The sequence below is a fragment of the Corylus avellana genome, chromosome ca8 (assembly GCF_901000735.1).
Source record: "Corylus avellana chromosome ca8, CavTom2PMs-1.0".
NCBI lineage: Eukaryota > Viridiplantae > Streptophyta > Magnoliopsida > Fagales > Betulaceae > Corylus > Corylus avellana.
The window spans coordinates 20,076,913-20,099,955 of NC_081548.1; the positions used below are offsets into that span (position 1 = coordinate 20,076,913).

The window sequence follows — 23,043 nt, forward strand, 5'->3', positions numbered from 1 at the left end:
CCTCGGCCCTTGTAGCGATAACCCTAGTGAGTGCTCCTTCATCTGTTCCTCGTTTGTTAATTGCCAGCCGAAGAATCTTCTCAAAATACTTCTCAGGACGATTCAAGCACTTAACTGTGGCCCTCAGTATTGCAAGAAACTCATCCTTAGGGTCAGTCTTCAGATCCTGCATGCAAGTTGAAATTACCACCCTTAGAGACCATGGATAATATAAGTTGCACAAAGTCTAAAATATGTCTACACATAAAGTTTCTTCACTAACTCCCAAGAAAATGACATCACTCTGTTTTGATTCAAAGAGCCCCTGAATTCCCATGAGAAACCCAAACCATTCCAAGCCAAAGTGCCATGCTATATAACTCAATTAATAGCAAGATGTAAGGTAAAAATGAGAACAAAAATAACTGCCCAGGACATCTTTCTGAAGTCACATAGAGCTCAATTCCCTACCTTGTTGATGTCATTTCCGAATTCATTTTTATAGTGATTCAGAGTGGCATTGATCTGTGCTTTGCTCCTTGTAGCCAAAATCCTGATAATATCCTCATGATTGTAAGCCTTCTCTGAAATCTTCTCGTGGAGTATTTTAGCCTCTGACTTAGCCAGAGTCATGTTCACTTCATCTCCCTCATATCGGTATGAGCTTACAAGAGGCACCAAAAGCTGGGAGGAACAAAATAATATAATAAAGTCAATACTACTTTGGATTTAACTGAAGAAGGACTAAGATAATCTTAAATGGACTTTTTGAAGAAAGAAAATGCCCACAAATTTCAAATTTCATAGTAAGAAGCTCATAACAGAAGCGACTTCGTAAATATTCACTCGCCATTTTTCTAAATACAATCATTGCCCTACTCTGTTCCACTGTCGCAGTCCAATATACATGACACTGTAGTTTTCACCCATAAGTTTAGGAACTTGCAACTGGTTTCACAAGAACCAACATGTTCTTGTCACAAAATCCCTTTAGTCTTTTAAAGGCACAGATGCAAAGTTTCAATTCTGGAAAGCAAGGAATTATTGTTATCATAAGACACGGTTTCAGATTGGAAGAAAGTATGTGCATTTCAGCTATTCTTCAAAAGCTTTCAAACAGTTTTCTTTGAGAGGTAAGAGTAATGCAAAAATATGAGAAAACTGTTTTCTGAGTGAAGAAAGAAGACTTCAATTGTCAATAGAAATCTAACACCTGGGCACAAGAAATCCTAAAGAAAGCCTGAAAACTTTAATTAGTAAAATTTCCTTCTAAACCCAAAAGTGTTAATGATCTAGAAGCTGCACCTTGCAGAAATCCCCAGTTGTGTGGTATGCAACATCCTCTTCAAGAGATTTCTTATACCGAGCATGATAAGCCTGCCTTACCAGAAGTAGATCATGTGAAGATCTCGTGCACGCTATTTCCACAAGAACCTGATTGCTTGAAGTCCACCTCTTTGTTGCTTCATTGGCCAAAAGTGCATCACGTTCAGCGGGATCAAGTGTCCAGAGCACTACCACTCTCTGATGGGAAGAGATCGAAAATGCAAATAAATCATTCCAACATTGACTTAAGCAACAATAACATGTTCTGATTCTGTATAAAATTTCAATTTCAACTGAGGATGATATATATGAGATCCTTAAGTTGTGTCTGTTCTTGGTAGATTCCTCATGCCAGTCAAGAAAATGGGTGATAAATATTCTCAAGTAAACCAAAAAGAAAATGCAATCCAAAACTGACCTCAAAGTCATTTGTAAGTTCTTTGTTCAATGCCTTGAGGAGATCTTCTCCATAAGTTTCAGCATAAGTTTGCCGAATCAACTTTCTTTGAGCAGCATTTCTATGTCCCAAGATGGAGATAACCAACCCCTCATTTGTTCCCCATCCTGCAACGATATTGATCAAGATCAGCTTCATCTAAGTATTCAAACATGGAAGCAAATGCACCAACATATCATCATCATCATTGAAAATACATAAAAGGTGTATACAAAACGATTTTATTGTATATTTAGAAGAGGCAAAGGTTCTTAAATCACACGCGCGCGCGCGAAAAGATGTCACGAAAGAAGATCAACCAAAATCTAGAATCGTAGATCAATCTCCCTAATACATATTATATGAATATTCAAAGCACAGATTCAAACACCCTTTTAATAGTACTACATCGAGCACACTATCCAAAATAATATAGCTCCAATAATTTAACAAATCATCTTCAGATCAACGTCTTCTTTTTCCAAAAAAGCAACGGATCGCGATCTTTTTTACAGATCCAAGGTAGAAGCAAAGAACAATCTGTAAGTTAGGCACACAAGTTTTCGGAATTGGATCGTCAAAGAGAATTAACACCGATCAGATCGCAGACCTTCGAAAGCTTTCCGGAGTTGCTCGCAGTCTTCCGGCACAGAGGGGATCGTCTCAGGTACTGTGAGAGTCGACATTTTTATATGTGTTTTTCTTTGCGTCTGTTGTGCGAGAGAAGAAAAGAGAAAGAGAGAAACAGACAACTGAATGGCACTTTTTGTAGGCAAAGTTACTACAAATGGCAATCTGGCCTAATAGAGAAGTAAGAACGACGACGTAGCTATACGTAACAGGAAGAAGGCTAGAAGCCTAGAAGCATAGAAGCATTTAGGGTGAATATTTTATTAGCATGTAAATACAAACATTAAAAAATGGTTTATGAGAAATGTTAGAGCATTACTCCTTATTCTTTTATTTTTATTTTTAAAAAATTAATTATTAAATTTGTAATATCTATCTACGTGAAGGCAGATCCAATTTTTAATTTTAAAAAATGAAGAAAAAAAAAAAAAAAAAACCTGAATAGATGCTATTATCATTTCTCGTGATCTTCATTTTATTTAAACTATTTTTTGAATAATTTGAAAGGGCAGTTTGACTGTGAATTATGATGAAGCTGTAAGCTATGGGCCAAAATAGTTGACATATTTTCTGAGACGTCTCGGTTTTGTGTGAGTTGTTAGGCATCTCAACATATTTTTTCTAAATTTTCTTTCTCAAATAATCTGAACTCTATATTCATTTAAGAAAAAAAAAATATAAATTTATTTATTTATTAAATGGACCAGATCATTTAAAAAAAAAAAAGTTGAGATGTCTAGCATTATCCTTTCGATGCAACCAAGCCTGCCGGCTGCCTCTAATGCAATTGATGCAAGGAGACGTGTAGAATAAACAATAAAAAACTTCATTTTAATTTTGTTAATTCGCGCGTGAATGAGGAAAGAAAAGCCTTCTCTAAGCTTATTTTATTTTTATTTTAGGGGGGTTGGGGGGTAAGCATTTTTATTTCTTCCTAGAACGTCAAGAAAAGCCTTCTCTAAGCTTTTTTTTTTTTATTTTTATTTCTTCCTAGAACAGTAGAATGTCAATATTCAAGGCATCAATTATCAATATCTGCTGATTCCCTAGGAACGTTAGATCAGGATATTTTTGCACTTGGGTGCCCGAAAGAGCCAGGGATTGTGGAGCTTATTTGCTGTAAGTTCAAAGTTGTTACGGGATTGCCCGGGGTAAGTTCAGGGCTAGTGGGCCTTGCAATTTTTTTATTTATAAAATGAATAATTTTAAAAGTTTTTATTGTCATTAAAAAAATGAGGTAATTTTTAAAATCACCATTCGATCAAAATTCAATAATAATCAATAATAAACTCAATGGTAATTTATGAACCACATCATTCTTAGAGAGACGCAATAAAAACATAAGAGATTAGAGTGACTTGTAACATTATATTATAAAACTATCAGAAGTGCTTACAATTTTAGTAGATAATCCAAATTCATGAAGTACATAGAAAAGCAAAACAACTCTCAAAATATATAAAAACCAGGTGCTCTCCTCCTCCTTGTGTTATAATCGTCCTAGGTGAAAATTATTTTATAAAAACCAAGTGAGAAATAAGAGTAACTTTTTTTTTTCTTTTTTTCTTTTTTTTTTATAAAATAATTTCCACATTAATCTCCAAATTGTCTTTTGCCTAGCTGCTACATTGACTTATTTAGAAGGAAAAAAAATAAAAATAAAAAGGAATTTTCAACACTCGAAATTGCCGTACAATAAAACACAAATAAACGTTCAAAATGAAGTTCAAATGACGCTTCGAACGGATGCCTTCCAATGTGTTCATTCGGAGCTCATAGGGCTGACGTTCGAATGACATTTGAAGCTCACTGGAAGTGGCGTTCAAACGTGCTTTGAGCGGACGTTCACTTCAATTTTCACGACGCAGAGAAAGATGACTCCAATGCCAGCAAATATAAGGAAACATTACTCACAAATAGTCTGTGTAAGAAAGATAAGAAATCTCACTGTAATTCCTTTGATTTGCACGTGAATACCATGGTTATTCTCTCAATATTACTCAAAACTCAAATAGTTTCCAAACTGTCTTTTCCCCCTCTCCTACAGTTTTTTTTTTTTAATGGGCAAAATAAAATTCATTAAAGCTACGAAGTGAAACTATATCAAGATATTATTCAAACTCCATAATTTTCAAATTGTCATTTTCCTAACGACTCCAGTGATGTTTTTTTGTGGGTGAGATAAAATTCATTAAAGCTAGTAGTGGGTGGGATAGCTCATAGCTGCTACAGTGATTCATTTACAGAGAAATAGAACTAAAACTTCAAACGGATACGGGATACCTTTTGGAAAGTTCAAGAATGTTTCATTCGAAGTTTACACGAAGTGGCATTTGGATCAATAAATCTTTCTTGCCACAAGATAAACAATTAAATAATTTTCCAACGAACGAATACAAATCAAATTAATAACAAAAGTACTGTTAGAATAAATTTAACACATCGCGCATTGATACCAACCTGAGCACTTCAACTTTAACGTCTTTGTAGTTGTAATGACTTCAAAAAAAAGAAAAAAAAAAAAAACTTAAAACACACTATAGTGGTAGACTCCGATGACTGGTTTCCACCGGCAAGTAGAAGTCTAGAGGTGGGAGTGACATAACACAAGACTAACCCTGTGTAACCTCAAAGGCAAATTTAGACGTGGTCACAGGTCTTAATGTCACTGCAAGTTGATATAAAAACACTAGGCATGCTGCAATTCAAATCAACAACCATTATGAGTAACAGTGTAACACTACTCCTTCATCCTAGATTTTCACACCAATTTGACACCAACTAATGTGATATATTTTAAGTAGCTTTTTGTAAATGACATAGAAAGGCACTTAAAATAAGCCACATCAAAACCAGCTTAAAGAATAGCATGACTCGAAAGATAATGCCATAATGGCAAATGGTGATTAATAAATCTCACATGTTTCAATGAACACATTGCCCCCCTAGAAATATAGCAATATTGGAAGCAGGACCCAAAAGAATTTAGTAAAACCTAAATAAATTTGAGAGGGAGGGTAAATCAACTGATAACAAGACTACATCCAAACAAAACATGTTTAACCATATTGTAGGAGTCTAACAACCATTTAAAAAAAAAAAAGATTAAAAAGCAAAGGGAAACAAAAAAAAAATCATTCACATGAATGAACATGTCCTGGTGATAGTTTCTATCTACTCATAAATTTCTAAAAATGCTGCGTCATAGGCTGCCATTGCAAGAAAGAGGTACCCGAAAGTTAGACCCCAAATGAACTGAGGAAGCATTCATATGAGCCTGCAACAGCCACATGTAAAGGCATGCGAATTGCATCCATCTTTAGGCAACCACAGCTACTAAAACTCCGTGGTCGGCTGAATCTTTTAATATCAGCAAGGTTGAGAACTACGGTACGGTTAAAAGTCAAAATCCCCATGGATGAAGGACTCAAATGAAATGTGAGTGTCAACTCTTACCAATCAGGACATTATCAAAGAAAAAATGGTAAGACAGTAGATTGCAACCAGCATGAACATCATATCCACCATCTGTGAAGCAAAACCAGCACCACAGCAAGCACATCTCAGCAAACAGCAAACAGCAAAATTCACCTTTCCCGACCACAACTATATAAGGACAATACACGATCCACAATGAGAAATTCCATTAACAGAAGAAATAATAATCAAAATTGCATATTTAAAAAGAAAAATGAAAAAAGAAAATCATTGAGATGGAAGGAAAGAAAGGCAAAATGATATAGAGTAAACCAAAAATAATGACCCACAGGCAGGGATTCTCAAACAACGTAATAAAAACTATTCTGGAACTCTTGAAATGGTACAAACCTATAGAAATTAATACATGAACTGCGATCAAACACGAGTCAAGAAATGCATTGAATCCAACAAGGTAATGTTCAACCTCCCAAAAGGTCCATGGCGATGAAATCTAGCATTCAAGGCGTTGATCATAGCATGCCTAACTTAACATGTCCGCTCCACAATTAAAGCAGATACACAGAACGCATTGAGCCACAGAAATCTCCATCACATCATATGCTGCTCCTTCATTCCTATAAAACATAAAACATCTCAGTTCAATCAAAATGCCTATGGCCTAAAAGGGAAAAAGAAGGCCAAAAATGCAGTGCAGTGACTCACATCAGCATCAGATCTACGAGGAGAAGGGCTTCGAGAATCAACAGGTCGACCATGTGATGCAACAGTTTTTGGTACAGGAGAGCCTTCTTTATGATTGCGTGCATCAGGACTTTCAACCCTAGAAGGTGTCCTATGTGGAGACGGGCTCCTCCTAGGATTCGGACTGCGCCGAGCAGGGGAGGCACTTCGATAAATTCCCATTTTCCATCAGATAACTATCATGAAAACACAATTTCTTACTAAAAATCAATAATATACAAGTGACTGAATACCTATCATAGGACCGGCTTCGACTCCGCCGCTCATCGTCATATCTGCCTCTCCCACGATCTTTGTGATTATCAGGACTTGCACTAGGGCTCCTGCTCCGGCGACGATTATCTTTTTCCCTCCCACGGTACCTGTCACGAGCAGATCGCTCCCTGCTTCTACTACGACTTCTCCTTCTGTAATCCTTGTCCCTATGTTCATCCCGATGCCTGAAAATGTCACGAATTAGTCACTTCAACTGCATTATAGTCCATATTTATGATAGAATCAAATCTGTCACATTTCATATGCATTAATTAATAAGAGCATAATCAACGGTGTAAGTGTCAAATTCAGTTTGATGAAGATTCACGGGTATAAGACACCAGCACAATAACAAAAGCAGCATACGAGAGAGTACAGAAACATATTCTACCTAATAAAATCATCTGCCAGCCAAAAAAAAAAAGAGCGTACTTCATTTTGTCTTTTTATAAGATTTTTTTTTTTTTTTATAAGTATTTTGTCCTTTTATAAGAATATTTGCAATGTTTGGAAGTTACAGATGCAAACAAAAATAGAGTTGCACACCCAACAGAAGTGAGAAAAAACTTTAGGCTCTAGAAACATGAAAACAAGGTAAAACACAGCTGAAAAGATATAAGAACCTGATATGGGCATCTTATTTATAACTGACTAAAGTAACAGCAATACATCAATCAAAGAATGCAAAACAGCAAAAGCATTATTTTAAGAAAAAGATTCAAACCCAGGGTGAAGGTTGTGGAGTTAGCACAGCCATTGAAAAAAATAAATAGCCAATATACAGGCATAAATTATTTTCAAGTTTAGGTTTCCAGGACACATGCATCATCTTCAAGGAAATAAGACATATTAGAACGTTTAATGAAAAAAATTAAGGTAACCAGACACCTATAAGTGACTGAAAAAGCTTTGGAAAAAGAAAAAAATCAACAGTTGGACATATATCCCTGAAACCAACACCAACATGGGTTCTAACCTGTGCCACCACTATTTCTATTACATCAAATATTTGTTCAATACCCCTTCCAGAGAATGGATATCACCCATCACATTCTTACTCTGCAAGCAAAAGGGGTCTGACACACTTTTATTCAAGACTACTTCCCGCGGATGCAAACATTAATCCAGATATCACATCCATCAAGAAAACCAGAAAAATATCAAAGCACCCAATTACCTGTGAGGACTAACTATTCCACAGATTTAGAGTGCATTTCATAAATATCCAAAAAAAAAAAAAAGAGTTTCTACGTGCTAGATCACACAGAATATCAACAAACCTAAGTTGATAAACCGGTGCTACGCACAAATTGAAGAGAAGCAAATTCTGGAAATGTCAGTAATCCAAAGAAAAAGCCTAGCGCATTAGATTCCCCAAGGCTCCCACCCCCCCCCTCTCCTTTTTCCCATCATAAACCAAAAAAACAAAGACACATAATATGCCTTGCATTAGTGGTTATATTCATATCTGATTTAGTAGGGGTAGTTTTTATCTGATTCAGTAGGAATTCAAGTAGGAATCTATCATGATCATGTTGTACATTTCTTTAAATTCTGAGTTGTTGCTATTCACAAAATAGGAGAATTGATATAATTTCAGTTAGTGTCCTAAATGGTAGCAAGGTAGGCTCCCTTGAAGCAACCATGTTCCTTCATTTTTTTTTATGTTTCAGTATGTATACGTATGCACGCGTATATGTAGACATACATATATATATGTGTGTGTGGGTGCATAAACATGTCATGTATTAGCACTCAATATTTTCAGAAGTGGTCATGTGCATGAAATCAGACTAACTTCAATAAAATTGCAGACTCCTCATGTCTCTGACTTTTCATTTGCTACCAAATTACATTCTAAGTTCTATATAAATAGCAATATAGAGAAAGTTACCAAAAAAAATGCAATCTCCTAATGTCTCTGATTTTATGTTGATTTTTATTGTTGTCAGTCAAGAGGGAAAGTTACCACCCAAATGAGTAGCACTTCACAGAGAAGGATTCTCACCTAGGACGAGGGCTACGACTTCTAGACCTGCCTTTTGTCTTCGAAGTTGACTCTGATATCTTCCCTTTGTGACTGACAACAAAACCAACAAAAATTGATCAACATATCAGACAAACATGCTATTACGTAACTAAATGCAAAAAATATAAACATGTTAGTTGCAATAAAAAACGACTTACATTCGCTCGGCATTTGGGCCATACTTGGCGAACTGAACCATAATCTCTCTGCCGTCAACTATTTTTCCTAAAGAACAAGTTAAATAAACAAATAAATGAATAAAACAGCTTTCTTATACGCCTGTAGATATTGAATTCAAGAGAGTAAAGCTAACCATCAAGCTTTTCCACCGCTTTCTGTGCCTCATCCGCATACTTATACCGAACAAAAGCGAATCCTCTCGATTCTCCAGTCCTATAATCAATCAGAAAACACCAAATTGAAAACAGAAACTACAAGTGTGAGTGTGCGAGTGTGAGAAAAAGACGGAGAGGAACCTTCGGTCTCTGGGGATAAAGACGTCGACGACCTTGCCGTACTTGTCGAAGAGAGGGAAGAGATCATCGGCGGTGGTTCCTAGCAAAAGAACAAATGCGAGCATTAGGAATTGGGAGAGGAAGGGGAAGGGGAAGATTGAAAATTTAACGAGGACGAAAGGGGGGAAATACGGAAAGTGATGTTGAGGACGAGAAGAGAGTAGGTGTCTCTGATATCTGGAGGGCCGGATCTCCCAAAGTGCGACATCTCTCGCTGCTGCAAGTGCGAGTGAGAGAGGGAGAGAGGAAGTGGCGGACTATGCTAGGGTTTCGAATTTGAGATGCGAGATTTGTAATAGAAGCAAAACGCATTACTGCTGTATGGACGAATATGCCCTTTTTGCATTATCAGTCTCCGTTAAAATCTTCTTCTTCAATTTTTTTTTTTTTTAAGCGTTGACTTTCTATTTCAAACTTTCACAATGTTCCATAAACTACTAAAAGAAAAATTGATAAATTCAAAAAAAAAAAACAAAATCTTTTCTTTAACAAAAACGATTTTTTTTTTCCTTCTTTTTTTAATTTTAATTTTATTAAGTGTATTTTCGTTATTATGAGAGACTGACAATTTTTGATAGGGGTGAAATAGCGGTTGCGGTTAGTGGTTAGTGGCTAAAACCGCTAAGTTAGTAATTTTTACTAACAGCCTTCGCTAACCAGGCAGCGGTTAACCGCTTTGGGATAATCGCTTTTTTCTAACCGTTTTTTTTTTGCCTTTTTTTGGGCTTTTTTCTTTGGGCCGGTTTTGGACCGGGCTTAGACCGGTTTTGGACCGGGCTTAGACCGGTTTTGGGCACTTTAAACTTTTTTTTTGCTCATTTTAAACTTTTTTTTTCCCTTTTCATGGCAATTTTAGCATTAAAAATTGCTATATACCAAAATCTTGTTGGCCACCTTCTACAAATCTATACATCATATAATGTACAAATAAAATTACACCAAAATCATCACTTCACTTGTAGTCTTATGCATAAACTCAAACAAGTTCATAAACTCACAAGCAACAAAAAAAAACCAACATGGTTAAACTTGAAGCTTGAGGCTCATTTCAATCAACCAAAAAAAGTTCATAAACTCATGACTTATTGTTATTTATTATATATATATATATATATATAAAAGAAAAAGCGGTTAGCGGATTTCCAAAACCCACTAACCGCTAACCGCAACCGCCACCACCTAGGCGGTTAGCGGTTTTTACTAACTGCTTTCAAAGCGATTAGGCGGTTTTAAATTTCACTCCTAATTTTTGATACTTTGGGAAGGACATTGTCGCAATTAAAAGTTTGGCGGACGATCCGTTTGACAAAGCATTTTTGCCTCAAATAGTTGTAGCTAATGTGGATTGATGTTGTATAAATTTTTTAATTTTTTGTATTAAAAAGTAAAAAAAATTTATTTTGTAGTATTTTTTTATTTGAATATTAATAAAAAGTGAATGATGTAATGTAAAAGGTGAAAAAAATAATAATAAAATAAAATAGAATGTTTTGATGTTAAATTTTTTAGGAAAAAATTGCGTGAACATTTAAAAAATGACAAAAAAGCTTTGCCAAACAAACCTTAAGCTTCCAAAACTCAAATTCCAGAAAACCCACTTGCCCAAAATCTTTGCAAATCACCGTTGATTTTTGCTGAATTTTGACGAATACTCAAACGGGTATTGCCATACATCACCTCACCAAGCTCAGTGGCTCAATCCTACTCCCACGCCCACAAGGTCTTCCTCTTCTGCAATACCCATTTGAGGTACATGTTTTATTTACTCTATATGAGATCAAATCCATTTAATAGATTTGTTTATACGTGGAGGATTCAAGAAGAAGGCCCATACCCCATGTTAAGCCTAGCTAGTTAGTCAGTGACCTGACGTTTAGACCTGATCCAAGACACCATAACTCCTCCAAAAGACTTTAGAGGGCTCTAGAAGGTTTCATATGTCAGAATATAAGGCCTAAGCCCTAAGGTATACAAATTTCAACTATACCCAACACACTCTATCAATATTACTCTCATAAGTTGAGAGAGCTCTTCCTTTCATCTCATACTGACTTCAGTATCAAAATCCCTCTAGCCCTCTGGGGCTGGCAAGTTTCTAACGCTTTCTACGCCTTTTACAGATAAATCTATTCCTTGAAAGGCAGGGCCGGCTCAACGTATTTCGGGGCCTTAGGCAAAACTTTAAAATTAGGCCTAATTTTTTTTTTTTTTTTTTTTTAAGTAACAATTTTTTTTTTTTTTTTAAGTAACAAATACACACACACACATATATATATATAGCAATAACATTTTCATTATCTTCTAATTCTTTTTTATGAGTTTCTTGTTCATTTATGAGTTTTTCACCTAAATTATTCTAAATATTTTGTTTATTGCTAATAACAAATTTATTTATAGCTCATCTTTGAGATTCAATCAATTTGTCTACTTTTCTCTTTCTTTCTTTTTTTAATTTTTTTAAAAAGTTTTTCATATCCAGATGCATATTTTCTAATAGACATGTTTAATTAAAAATACTAACAAATTAAACAAACACGATTTATCAAAAAAAAAATTATGACTATAATAAAATAAATGACAAAAATAGAACAAGAAAACCTGATTTGGCAAATGAATTATGAAGCAGTTCTTGGAGATAGTACAAGAGACTCAGTCACTCGGAGTCGAAGAGGAAGAGAAAATGATGAGATATGCAGAGAATAAAAACTCATAAAAGAGCAAGCAAAGAGAAAAGGTAAAGTAGCAAATATAGAGACTCTGATATTTAAAATGCCCATGGTAGGCTTACTAGGCTGACATCAGTTTATATTTTTGGCTCTTGGCTTTCCCTAATTGGCTAAATAATAAATAGAAAATAAATGGTAATATGTTATTTCTAACGAATATATTTTCTCATCAAAAACAAAAAATTTATAGAAAGAGGCTAAGAGGATGATTGCATGATGTAGGCGTGTACTGTAGCGTCAGGCGTGTAGAGCTCTAGGGAATTGGCATGTAATGATGTAAGGCTTTAATGCTTTATCCTTTTTTAATTTATTTTTTGAATTATTTTTAAAATTTATAGCGGGCTTATTAATTGGGGTCTTATTAAATTGAGGCATTAAATTTTGATAAAAAATTTTGTTAGGCCCTATTAAAAAAAATTTGGGCCTACAATTTTTTTTTTGGTCCAAAATAAAATTTTTTTTTTCAATTTTTTTTTTTTGGCCTTATTAAATTGGGGGCCCTAGGTGAGAGCCTAACTCGCCTAGGGCCTAAGCCGGCCCTATTGAAAGGCGGCTTGAGGCTATTGCTAGTTCATATACCAACAATAAGTGAATGCAATATAACAACATTTTTTTTTTTTTTTTTTGGGTTCAACTTAGTGATTTTTATAGACGTCTGCCTCCAAAAGCAAGAATTCCATAAGCAATGAAAACATAAATTCTATGTTGGTACAACTTATAATGGTGTTTACTTGTCCATATATTACTTATGTTTACAAATAGTTTTGATACTCCTTATGATTATCAACTCGAGAACTCGTGGTTGATGGGTTACTATATGAGCAAATTACAATACAAGAGTGCTAGCTTTCAAGTAAATGATTTTTATAAATCTCTCAAATTGAATGAAGCTATTAAGTTAAAGTGGTTAAAAATAATATTTAAGTACTAAAGTAAAGAAATATATAAAAAGTTTAATATTTGATACTGTCTATAGGTAACACTCCAAATTTGATAATATGATTTTTTCTCTTTAAATTTAACTTCTATTTGATAAGTCATTATCATGTTACATGAATGGTAAGGAGAACTTAAGATATTCGGTTGCAGGAGATTCGCCACTAAAGAAAAGACATGTGACAGACGATTAGGGATCAAATTATTATAGAAGGAAGCTACAAAATAGGTAAAAGGGGGCCTTCATCTTCTTCCTCTATACTTTATTCTTGCTTAATTATTATTCATTTTAAACTTCTTACTAACTTAAACATTAGAACTATCTTGTGCTCGCATGCTCTTACATGCTCTTTTTGCCAATTCTTTTTTTTTTTTTTTTTTTTTGCACCTATTCTCAATCGATATTTCAGCATGTGGTTAAGTGGTAATTTGTTAGTTTCCATTTTCAAAATGCAGGTGATAATTGAACATCGGCCTTTATTATTTATGAAAAGGTATGCTTCAGGGCAAACCAAATTGGCCTCCTTCCCTACCTGTTCTTGGAGAATTGCTCGAGTTGTCCTGAAGCCATTAAGGCATAGAATTATGAAATTCCTGACAATCTCTCCATTGTCCAATGAACAAGAAGAAGAAGAGACAAACAAAAGGAATAAATGAACAGAGGACGAGAGTCAGAGTACAGAGTTCAGAGAACTAATTTGATAGATCCCCCTCTAATTAAAATCAAAACGACCAAATATATTTATTCCCTTTTCATAACAAAGGGTAATGTTGTTTATTAACTACTCTCTAACTACTCTCTCTCTCTCTCTCTCTCTCTCTCTCTCTATATATATATATATATATATTATGTGTTTGGTCTAGCATTTGAAAATCAATTGGTATTTACCGAGGAAAACCAAAGTCTTTTTTGGTATTTGAAATCGCACCCTACAAAGCATGTTTTTAAAAACTGTCCAAGTGAGTAGAGTAACATTGTTGCACTCAACATTATGTATATGTGACACCCTGATCTCATATTAAAAAGATGATGAGTAGCTCAAATAAAGTAAGTGATTTATAAAAATAGTCATAAGTGCTAAATCTCACATTAACTTAATTAATAAGTAAAACTGGGATCAAAACGCAAATATAATTAGTGTTTTCTCTTGATCGTTAAAAATATTTATTTCTCGTTTGTAAATTTTCATTCCCCAATAAGATTTTTCAGACTAGTAGCTTAAGTATCAAAATCACTTGTCATAGTGAGATCACTGAGATGTACAACTCCAATCAGCTATCTTTCCCTTTCTTTTCTGTTGGAGTAGATATGAGTTTGATTGACATGAAGAGAAACAGAGACGTAGCCCAGAAAGAGAGGGAAACGAAAATTAGCTTGAAGACAAATTTCAATCGAGGCCTCCAGCACAAAACCTGCTCATTACGGGACACTTTCATTCTTGCCTGCAAACTAATTAATTATTAGGGAAAATTATATTTTACCCCTCAAAGTTTGGGACGATTTGCAATTCGACTTCTAAAATTTTATTTTTGGCAATTCATCCCCCAAAGTTTCAAATTTTTGCAATTTGACCAATTGTATCAAAAACTTTCCATATTGCTCATAATTTTTAATTTTTTTTTAATTTTTTATTAAAAAAAAAAAAAAAAAAAAATCGAGGTGGCCGTAGCCACCCCTTTGGCCATCTCGCCATTTTTGTACCATCAAATTTGTTCTTTTTTTTTTTTAAAAAAAATAAAAATTATGGGCAATATGAAAATTTTGGAATAATATTTGTCAAATTAAAAAAATTTGAAACTTTGGGGGTGAATTGTCAAAATTAAAACTTTAGAGGTCGAATTATAAATCGCTCCAAACTTTAAGGAGTAAAGTATAATTTTTCCTAATTATTATAATCTATTTGCCCAAATATTTTATAATTTTTAAATTTGGTAGATAAGAGACTCACCCTTAAACTTAGTAGGAGGGGAAGGTACACGTGCTCTTCCTGTTCCTAATCACCTACCAGTCTACCAGCTTACTGTTTTTGAATATTTGATAATTCAGCGGTAGTTGTCCTGTCATTGACAAAGGAGACAAAATCAAATTAAACTATATTGTCATATGTGGAATTAATAAATACCCAATTAAATAAATTTATTCTTCTTCTTCTTCTTCTTTAATCTCCAATTATTAGCTAAAGTAGCGCATAAGTATAAAAGATTTTCCATTTTTATTCAAGTTTGGTTATTTGATTTATCCCGATATAGGGGAAAGGGAGAAACAAACACAAAACTGAAAGAAAGTCAGTTAGGCAGGGAAAAGAAAAAGAAAGCAAACAGGCTGTTTGTTTGATCTACTAGTTAGTAGTTGCAAGACGCAAGTGCTATAGTTTTTATTTATTTTTGTTGGTCAAGGGATATAGTTTATTGGCTATAAATTCGATCTTTCACTTGGAGAACTTGGACTCGACGCTTCAGTGTTTTTGACTCCGAGTTTTGTTTGAACTCGAGAAAGGGAGAAAGAAAGAGCGGGGTCGGAAAAAATGGCGGTGGGAGGTTTCGCCGTTGACGGGCCCGGGGGCGGCTTCAAAGGCAAGATAACAGTTTCAGTTGTAATCACGTGCATCGTTGCTGCCTCCAGTGGCCTCATATTCGGATATGACATCGGAATTTCAGGTACGTACAGTATTTTCGCACGGAATTTCAGGTTTTCTGTCGTCGTTTCTTGATACATGTAGCTTTTCCTAGAAGGCTGTGCTGATAGTGAGTTTGTAGCTCCGGTGGTTGTTGTAGCGTCTAGTGGGGTCTGGTAAGGGTTGTCCCTTTCTATGTTTTTTTTTAAGAAAAAATCATTTTATGCGGCCTTTTCAAAGAGGAATGGGTCATTTTTTATTCTTGTTCATATATTTTGCACTATAATTATCAATCTACCCATTTTTCGATGTTTTAATCCATATAACACATTTCTTATTTGCTTAAAAGAAGAAAAATTCGCACCATACCCGTGCTCCCGCTGAGAAACAACTTTTTAGGCATTCTATCCTCAGTGGGCTGAGTAAGCACCGCACAACGCCATAGGAGGTATGGATGAGGCCCATTACTAATTACAATAGGATTTTTTTTTCTTTTTTTCTTTTTTTTTTTTTTTTTTGGGGATAAAGTCCATTTAATCGAACTATTACCTCAATGATAATCTACACCCTAAACTATCAATTACGATAATTTACCCTTCAAACTATTAAAACAGTGACAATATACCCCCAATGCTAGCAAAATGACAAAATTACCCTTATAAAATTTTCAATAAAACAAAAATACCCTTAAATTTTTGAAAAAATAAAATAAAATTTAGTATTTTTATTTTTATTTTAGTAAGGGTAGTTTCGTTATTTTTTTTAAAAAAAATTGGGGGTATATTGTCATTTTGTTAGTAGTTTTGGGAGTAGATTGTTATTGAGGTGATAGTTTGAGGGGGTTAAATGGACTTTACCTTTTCTTTTTTTTTTTTCTTTTTTTTTTTTTACATATCCGCACAAGAGGGAGTAAGAGATTCGAACTAGTGACCTCCGCTTCAAGTATAGTCCCAGCCGATTGAGCTATCTCTTGGGGACCATTACCATAGGATCTCTGCTATTGGATCAAGTTTTTTTTTTTTTTTTTTTTTTTCGGTGAAGTCTACTTAACCCCCTCAAACTACCATCCTAATGACAATTTACCCCATAAACTATCAATTGCGACAATTTAACCCCAAAACTACCAAAACAATGACAATGTACCCCCCAATGCTAGCAAAGTAAAGAAATTACCCCTATATAATTTTTAATAAGACAAAAATACCCTTAAAATTTTGCAAAAAAAAAAAAATTGTATTTTTATTTTTATTTTAGTAAAAGTAATTTTGTCATTTTGTTAAAAGTTGAGGTACATTGTCATTGTTTTAGTAGTTTGGGGGGTAAATTGTCACAATTGATAGTTTGGAAGGTAGATTGTCATTCGGGTGATAAGTTGAGGGGGTTAAAGTGGACTTTACCTTTTTTTTTTTTTTTTTGGAAAAATTCATTTAACCTCTCTAAATTTACTTATTTCCGGCATTTACGCTAAAAAGTTTAAAAATCCACCCTCTCAGTATGTTCTAACTACCGCTTGGTCCGCTTCATTATAATACTCTTTATTAGTTTTTTTTTTTTTTTTTTTGGTCTAGTTGGAGTAAAGATGTCACATGAGTTGCATGTGCTTCTTTTTTTTTTTTTTTTTTTTTTTCAAGTTGATTTGTTTAAAGATAGTTGATGCATTCTTCCAAAAAAAAAAAAGATAGTTGATGCAATTGACTGTAATCTGGTTATGAATACTTAAAAAATAAAAACTGACGCAGGTAGCTTGCTAAGTACATTAGCGGTGAACACTCTTACGCCTAAATTAATAAGATAATTTTTGTAAGAGTAGAAACGAGAGTATGCAGTTGACCGCCTCCCTGTAATCTGGTTATGAATACTTAAAAAATAAAAAATGACACGGGTAGCTTGCTAAGTACATTAGCGGTGAACACTCTTATGCCTAAGTTAATAGGATAATTTTTATAAGAGTAGAAACGAGAGTATGAAAGGGAAAGAAATATGCATACCTCATACTTAGGGTTTGTCGTCTTCTTTATATATAGGATTGTCATAGGTATAAGGCAAGTAGGCCTAAAAAGGAGACAATCTGGATAGTTTATGTCCCAAAAGGCTCAAGCAACACATTTTTCATTTTTTTTTTTTGATGAAAAATGCTAATAGAAGGTTTTAATTGTGACAGAGTTATAGTTAGAAGGGGCTAAGTATCACTTCTAAAGTTTGTAATTAAGGACACGAAACATCCTAATTTAAGTTGCTGTTATGGTCATTTAAATTGTGTAATGGTCATATAAAGTGATTGTTTTGACAGTTATAGACGGTCCGTGAAACAATTAAACTATTATGTATGTTGAATTTAGGGTCATGTCGAAAAATTGGTATTAAATTTTATAGGTTACTCATAATCAGACTTATTTAATTAAATTGGTCAAACTTCTCGATCTTAATTTATTAATTTCTTTTTGGATTTGTGTCGGATTCACGAATCGTGTAAAAAATTGCTAGTACTAAATGTTATTTGTCGGGTTCAAGTTGTGTCAATGCATAAGTATAAGATTATATAAGTTAACTCTAACCTGACCCATTTAATTAATAAATCAGACTTTTTTCACTTTAACCCACTAATTTTGTGTCGCATTCATATGTCATGTTAGTCTTGTTTGATAATGAGTGTTTTTACCCTTCATTTCTTTTCTTTTGTTTTTTTTTACCCCCGAAATCTCATAATCGTATTGAATGAGTTCATTAACTTTAAAATAAATGAACTTTGTGGTAGGATTTTTGTATAAAAAGAAAATCTTCATATATGACATGCAAAATTATGTGATAAACTTTCTCCTCGAATTTCACTACAAAACAATAACCATGAGCATGTTTTAAGTAGGTTTTCATGTCTGACACTTTAAAAAAAAAAAAAAAAATTAATGTTACTTAAAACATGTCATGTCATGTTAGTCCGTGTAAAATAAGTGTAAAGAGTAAAATTACTCTTTTTTTTAAGTGGTTGTCTCGTTAACATGAGGAGTCACTTAAAATATGTAAATAGCATTACTCAAACTCTAATATTACTAGCCTATAACCCGCTCCATGCGCAGGTGTTACAAATTACATATCCACACATAAGCACAATAGACAATTTACAAATTAAATAAGAAAAGTTTGAGTTTTCTAATATTGTAAGCATGATGTTTCTAATATTGTAAGCATGATGTTTTTTAACGAGCTTGCATTGTCATTAACATAATTTCAGGAGGCGTAACAACAATGGTGCCATTTCTTCACAAATTCTTCCCATCAGTACTGAGAAAGGCAGCAGAGGCCAAAACAAACATGTATTGCGTGTTTGACAGCCAGCTTTTGACATCATTCACATCTTCACTATACATAGCCGGGTTAGCAGCTTCCCTTGTAGCTAGCCGAGTCACATCAGCAATTGGCCGCAAAAACACCATTGTCATCGGTGGCTGCACCTTTCTTGCAGGTGCTGCCATCAATGGTGGTGCGGCCAATATTGCCATGCTCATCTTGGGACGCATCTTGCTCGGCTTCGGCGTTGGTTTCACCAACCAGGTATGTGATGTAGGCTTAAAATTGTTTTGCAAATTGTCTTCTGTTCACTCACATTCGAAAAATTATGCAAGGATCTTGTGTTATATTTATTTCAAATTGGGTATTTTAAATAATTATAAAATTTATTTTATATCTAAAAGTTTTACGTGCATTTAATTGAGCAAAGTTTCAACCCCTATGAGTAAAGTTTTGTCCCACATTGGCTAGATACATGATGTCAAATAGTTGACAAGGAAACCTTCTCCCTTAATAATAAATTGGGTAATGAAGAAGAGAGTTAGTTCCCTAGCAAATTAGTGTATTTATCAACCTTCTATTTTCCAAAAGTGCTCCACATTTTTTTTTTTTTTTTTTGGTTTGTTTCTTTCGGGAAAACTCCACTTATCACCCATGATTTTTCATTATTTTTGCAATCATACCGTTAAACTCTAAAAAGTGTTAATTTAGGTTACCATCTTTCAGAAGTTTGTAATGTTAACTATTTTATCCAAATCCAACGTTAAATCCTCACAGAGGAAGTGAAATCCCAAAAATACTCCCCCCAAATTCAATATTTTTGTAATTTTATAAATATCTTAAGAGTATATTGGAGATTTCATTCTTAAACCATTTGATTTAGCACTTAATTTTTACGGAAGAGTTGACATTGCAAACTTCTAAAATATAGTAACCCTAAATTAACACTTTTTTTAAAGGTATAATTGCAAAAGTAATAAAATATTAAGAACGGTAAATGAAGTTTTACCGCACCCTATTTTCTAAGGGTGTTTCTTGTTATCTTAAAAAAAAAAAAAACATTATAAAACTATTTTGTCAAATCCCTTTAACACTTAAAAGGTAAACAAAATATGTTCTAAAGATATTGTCTCAATTTCATTTTACCCTTGTATGTTTCCTGTTATTTCTACATATCCCTCTTCAGATTGGCTGCCATTGTTGTACAATTTTAGGACTATATATATATGATGCACTAATTTTACAAATCATATATATTGACATACTACTAATGTTATTATGATAAAAGGCAACTCCCGTGTACCTCTCAGAGGTGGCGCCACCCAAATGGCGCGGCGCATTCAACACAGGCTTTCAATTCTTCATAGCAGTTGGGGTGGTTGCAGCCAACTGCATAAACTACGGCACCGCTAAGCGCAGCTGGGGCTGGCGCCTCTCCCTTGGCCTTGCTGTTGTACCCGCCCTTATCATGACAACCGGCGCACTTCTTATATCCGACACGCCCAGCAGCCTCGTGGAGCGCGGCAAGTTGGACCAAGCCAAGAAATCCCTCATCAAAGTCAGAGGTTCGGACGCCGACATCGAGGCTGAGCTTGCCGAGCTGAAAAAGTCGAGTGAAATTGCCAAAGCCGCTCGCCGGGAGCCCTTCGTTACCATATTTGAGAGGCAATACCGGCCGCACCTTGTGATGGCAATCGCCATACCATTTTTTCAACAGCTCACTGGAATTAATGTTATTGCGTTCTACGCGCCGATTCTTTTCCAGACTGTGGGCTTTGGTAGCGACTCCGCCTTAATAGCCGCCATTATCCTCGGATTGGTCAACTTGTGTTCAATCCTTGTCTCCACATATGTTGTCGATCGGTATGGTCGAAAATTTCTGTTCATGGAGGGTGGGATTCAAATGATCATTTGCCAGGTATGCATCAAATCTAGTTATTTTATTTGTCTCCATGCATATGTTAGTAGTGGGTTTGCAATGACAAAAAAAAAAAAAAATTATAATCATTTTTAAAATCAAGAAATTGAGGTAAAATAATAGAAAACACAACCTCTCAGTATTTCTTACTAATAAACTAATCAAAATGCGAATTAAGATTATTTCCAGTTTATTTGAACTAAATAATATTCAGTTAATTATATTGGAGGGGTATTTTTGTCATATTAAAAAGTAAAAAGACAAAAATACCTCTCGAATATAATTTACCAGGTATTATCTAGTTCAAATAAAAAAAAAATACACCATTGAAGGCTAAGGCCATATTTGGTGAATTGACGACGTTAGGGTTTGAACTTAAAACCGTTGACTCTATATAAGGCTAAATCAATACTTGTTCTAAAAGCTTAAGCTTATAGAAATATGTAAATTTAATAATTTAATCAACACTTTAACAATATAAAATGTAAATTCAAAACTCTGAAAAAAAAAAAAAAAAAAAAATACACCTGTTAGGAAGTTGAATACATATATACAATTGTTACCTTGTAAACGTTGGAATTTCAAAATTGTAGCAAAGCTTTCTAATTACATCAAGTTTGTTTCCATTTGATGTTAAAATCACAATATATAATTTTTTAAAACATAGGAAAAACTCTTTAAAAAAAACATGTAACAGACTCTTTTGGTGTTCCTTAAACCAAGGGAACACAAGTGTTTGGCAACGGAGTGGGCCGGACTGGAATCAAAGGCCCAAAAAGTCTCAAAATTAACTATAACATTCTTACTTTTTACATTACATTAATTATTTTTTTATTATTATTCAAATAAAAAAATCACTAAAAAATAAATTTTTTTTTTCACTTTTTTATACAGAACTTTTTTTTTTTTTTTTTTTTTTTTTTTTTTCACATCAATCAAATCTGCTACAATTTCAATACACTTCATTTTTCAAGCCCTTTGCCAAACACACCCATTGTATTACTTTTGCTTCTCTTAAAATTATTTTAATATAAAAAAGCTTTCACTCTCATTTCTTTCTCCTCTCTTTTGTATAACATATATGAGAAATAATATTTTTAGCATTTATTTGAAAGAATATTTATGTTGTATATGAAGATGATAATAAAAGTTATTAAATGGGTAAAACTGCCCTGCAATTGGAACAAGATATTTGAATCGAAGAGTATTCAGTTAGTTATATTCGATGGGTATTATTGTCTTTTTACTTTTTGAGGGGACAAAAATACCTCTTCACTATAACTAACTGAATATTCTCCCGTTAATTTGAATTGGAGAGAATCCTAATTGCCTGCTATCACACTTACGCAAGCCCATGTATTCATTATTTGATCTCATGTGTTGTAAATTCGTGAAGGTGGCGGTGGCTTGTGTGCTGGCAGCTACGACGGGCGTTTCTGGCACGAAGCACATCTCAAAGGGCTACGCTATATTAGTTCTGGTGCTAATGTGCACCTATGCTGCTGGTTTTGGCTGGTCATGGGGCCCTCTAAGCTGGCTCATTCCAAGTGAAATATTTCCGATGAAGATCCGGCCCACCGGCCAAAGCATAAGCGTTGCCGTGAACTTCGCAACCACCTTTGTGCTATCTCAAACATTCTTATCCATGCTTTGCCACTTCAAATATGGCACTTTCCTGTTCTACGCCGGCTGGATCGCTGTTATGACCATTTTTGTCTCATTTTTCTTGCCGGAGACGAAAGGGATCCCTTTGGATTCAATGGGTGCAGTGTGGGAGCGGCATTGGTATTGGCGCCGGTTTGTCCAGGGGCAGCCGGAGCTTTGATTTGGCGTTGGAGGAATGCTTGTGCTTACATGTACAACATTGTTGACAACAAGACAAAAAGGTTATCCTGGTAAATTGCTTATGTTTGGATTTTTACAAAAATGTTATATTCAGGCTTTCTCTTACTTCCAATTTGAACAATTAACTCTATTGCGATTAATAACATCGATATATATATATTTTCACAAAATTTCATTAAAAGTTAACAATTATATATAATATATTCTGTTAAATGGGCTACCCTTCGAGCCCAATTGGTTGACTTCTAGGTTGTCGTGGACCTGCAAAAGACCAAAGCCCAAGATCCAACTATAGCAAAAAATGTGGTAATGACGATTATGACTTCAACAGTAATAACAATTACAGTTACACCATTAACAACCAAA

General features: G+C 34.3%; 3 protein-coding genes across 3 annotated transcripts; 1 reads left to right on the plus strand and 2 right to left on the minus strand.

The window, feature by feature from the left end:
* Position 1: 1 nt before the first annotated feature.
* Positions 2 to 2,574, minus strand: LOC132191018 (annexin Gh1; the record flags this gene model as incomplete). Its single annotated transcript, XM_059606037.1, has 5 exons — positions 2,352 to 2,574; positions 1,724 to 1,869; positions 1,285 to 1,503; positions 451 to 663; positions 2 to 166 (listed from the first exon to the last, which is right to left on the minus strand). Coding segments are annotated over exons 1-5 (819 nt in total), but the record flags the coding sequence as incomplete, so codon positions are not given.
* Positions 2,575 to 5,395: 2,821 nt separating this feature from the next.
* LOC132190255 (serine/arginine-rich splicing factor SC35-like) lies at positions 5,396 to 9,651 on the minus strand. Its single transcript, XM_059605190.1, has 9 exons — positions 9,485 to 9,651; positions 9,314 to 9,392; positions 9,151 to 9,230; positions 8,996 to 9,062; positions 8,817 to 8,888; positions 6,787 to 6,993; positions 6,515 to 6,698; positions 6,200 to 6,426; positions 5,396 to 5,977 (listed from the first exon to the last, which is right to left on the minus strand). Exons 1-8 carry the CDS (start codon positions 9,558 to 9,560, stop codon positions 6,421 to 6,423), a joined length of 771 nt encoding a protein of 256 aa, XP_059461173.1. The 5' UTR covers positions 9,561 to 9,651; the 3' UTR covers positions 5,396 to 5,977; positions 6,200 to 6,420.
* A 5,554-nt stretch (positions 9,652 to 15,205) lies between these two features.
* On the plus strand, positions 15,206 to 22,919 carry LOC132189458 (sugar transport protein 5). The gene is made up of 4 exons (XM_059604196.1): positions 15,206 to 15,672; positions 18,859 to 19,178; positions 20,203 to 20,832; positions 22,229 to 22,919. Exons 1-4 carry the CDS (start codon positions 15,540 to 15,542, stop codon positions 22,655 to 22,657), a joined length of 1,512 nt encoding a protein of 503 aa, XP_059460179.1. The 5' UTR covers positions 15,206 to 15,539; the 3' UTR covers positions 22,658 to 22,919.
* The last annotated feature ends 124 nt before the right edge of the window (positions 22,920 to 23,043 follow it).

Excerpts from the sequence above, each read along its gene's own strand:
- LOC132190255 (XM_059605190.1), bottom strand. The coding sequence starts at position 9,560 with ATGTCGCACTTTGGGAGATCCGGCCCTCCAGATATCAGAGACACCTAC. Across the intron at positions 9,393-9,484 it reads CGTCCTCAACATCACTTTCC|GAACCACCGCCGATGATCTC; the intron begins GTATTTCCCCCC and ends TTCTTTTGCTAG. Across the intron at positions 6,699-6,786 it reads CGAAGCCGGTCCTATGATAG|TGCCTCCCCTGCTCGGCGCA; the intron begins GTATTCAGTCAC and ends AATTTATCGAAG.
- LOC132189458 (XM_059604196.1), top strand. The coding sequence starts at position 15,540 with ATGGCGGTGGGAGGTTTCGCCGTTGACGGGCCCGGGGGCGGCTTCAAA. Across the intron at positions 15,673-18,858 it reads ATATGACATCGGAATTTCAG|GAGGCGTAACAACAATGGTG; the intron begins GTACGTACAGTA and ends ACATAATTTCAG. Across the intron at positions 20,833-22,228 it reads TTCAAATGATCATTTGCCAG|GTGGCGGTGGCTTGTGTGCT; the intron begins GTATGCATCAAA and ends AAATTCGTGAAG.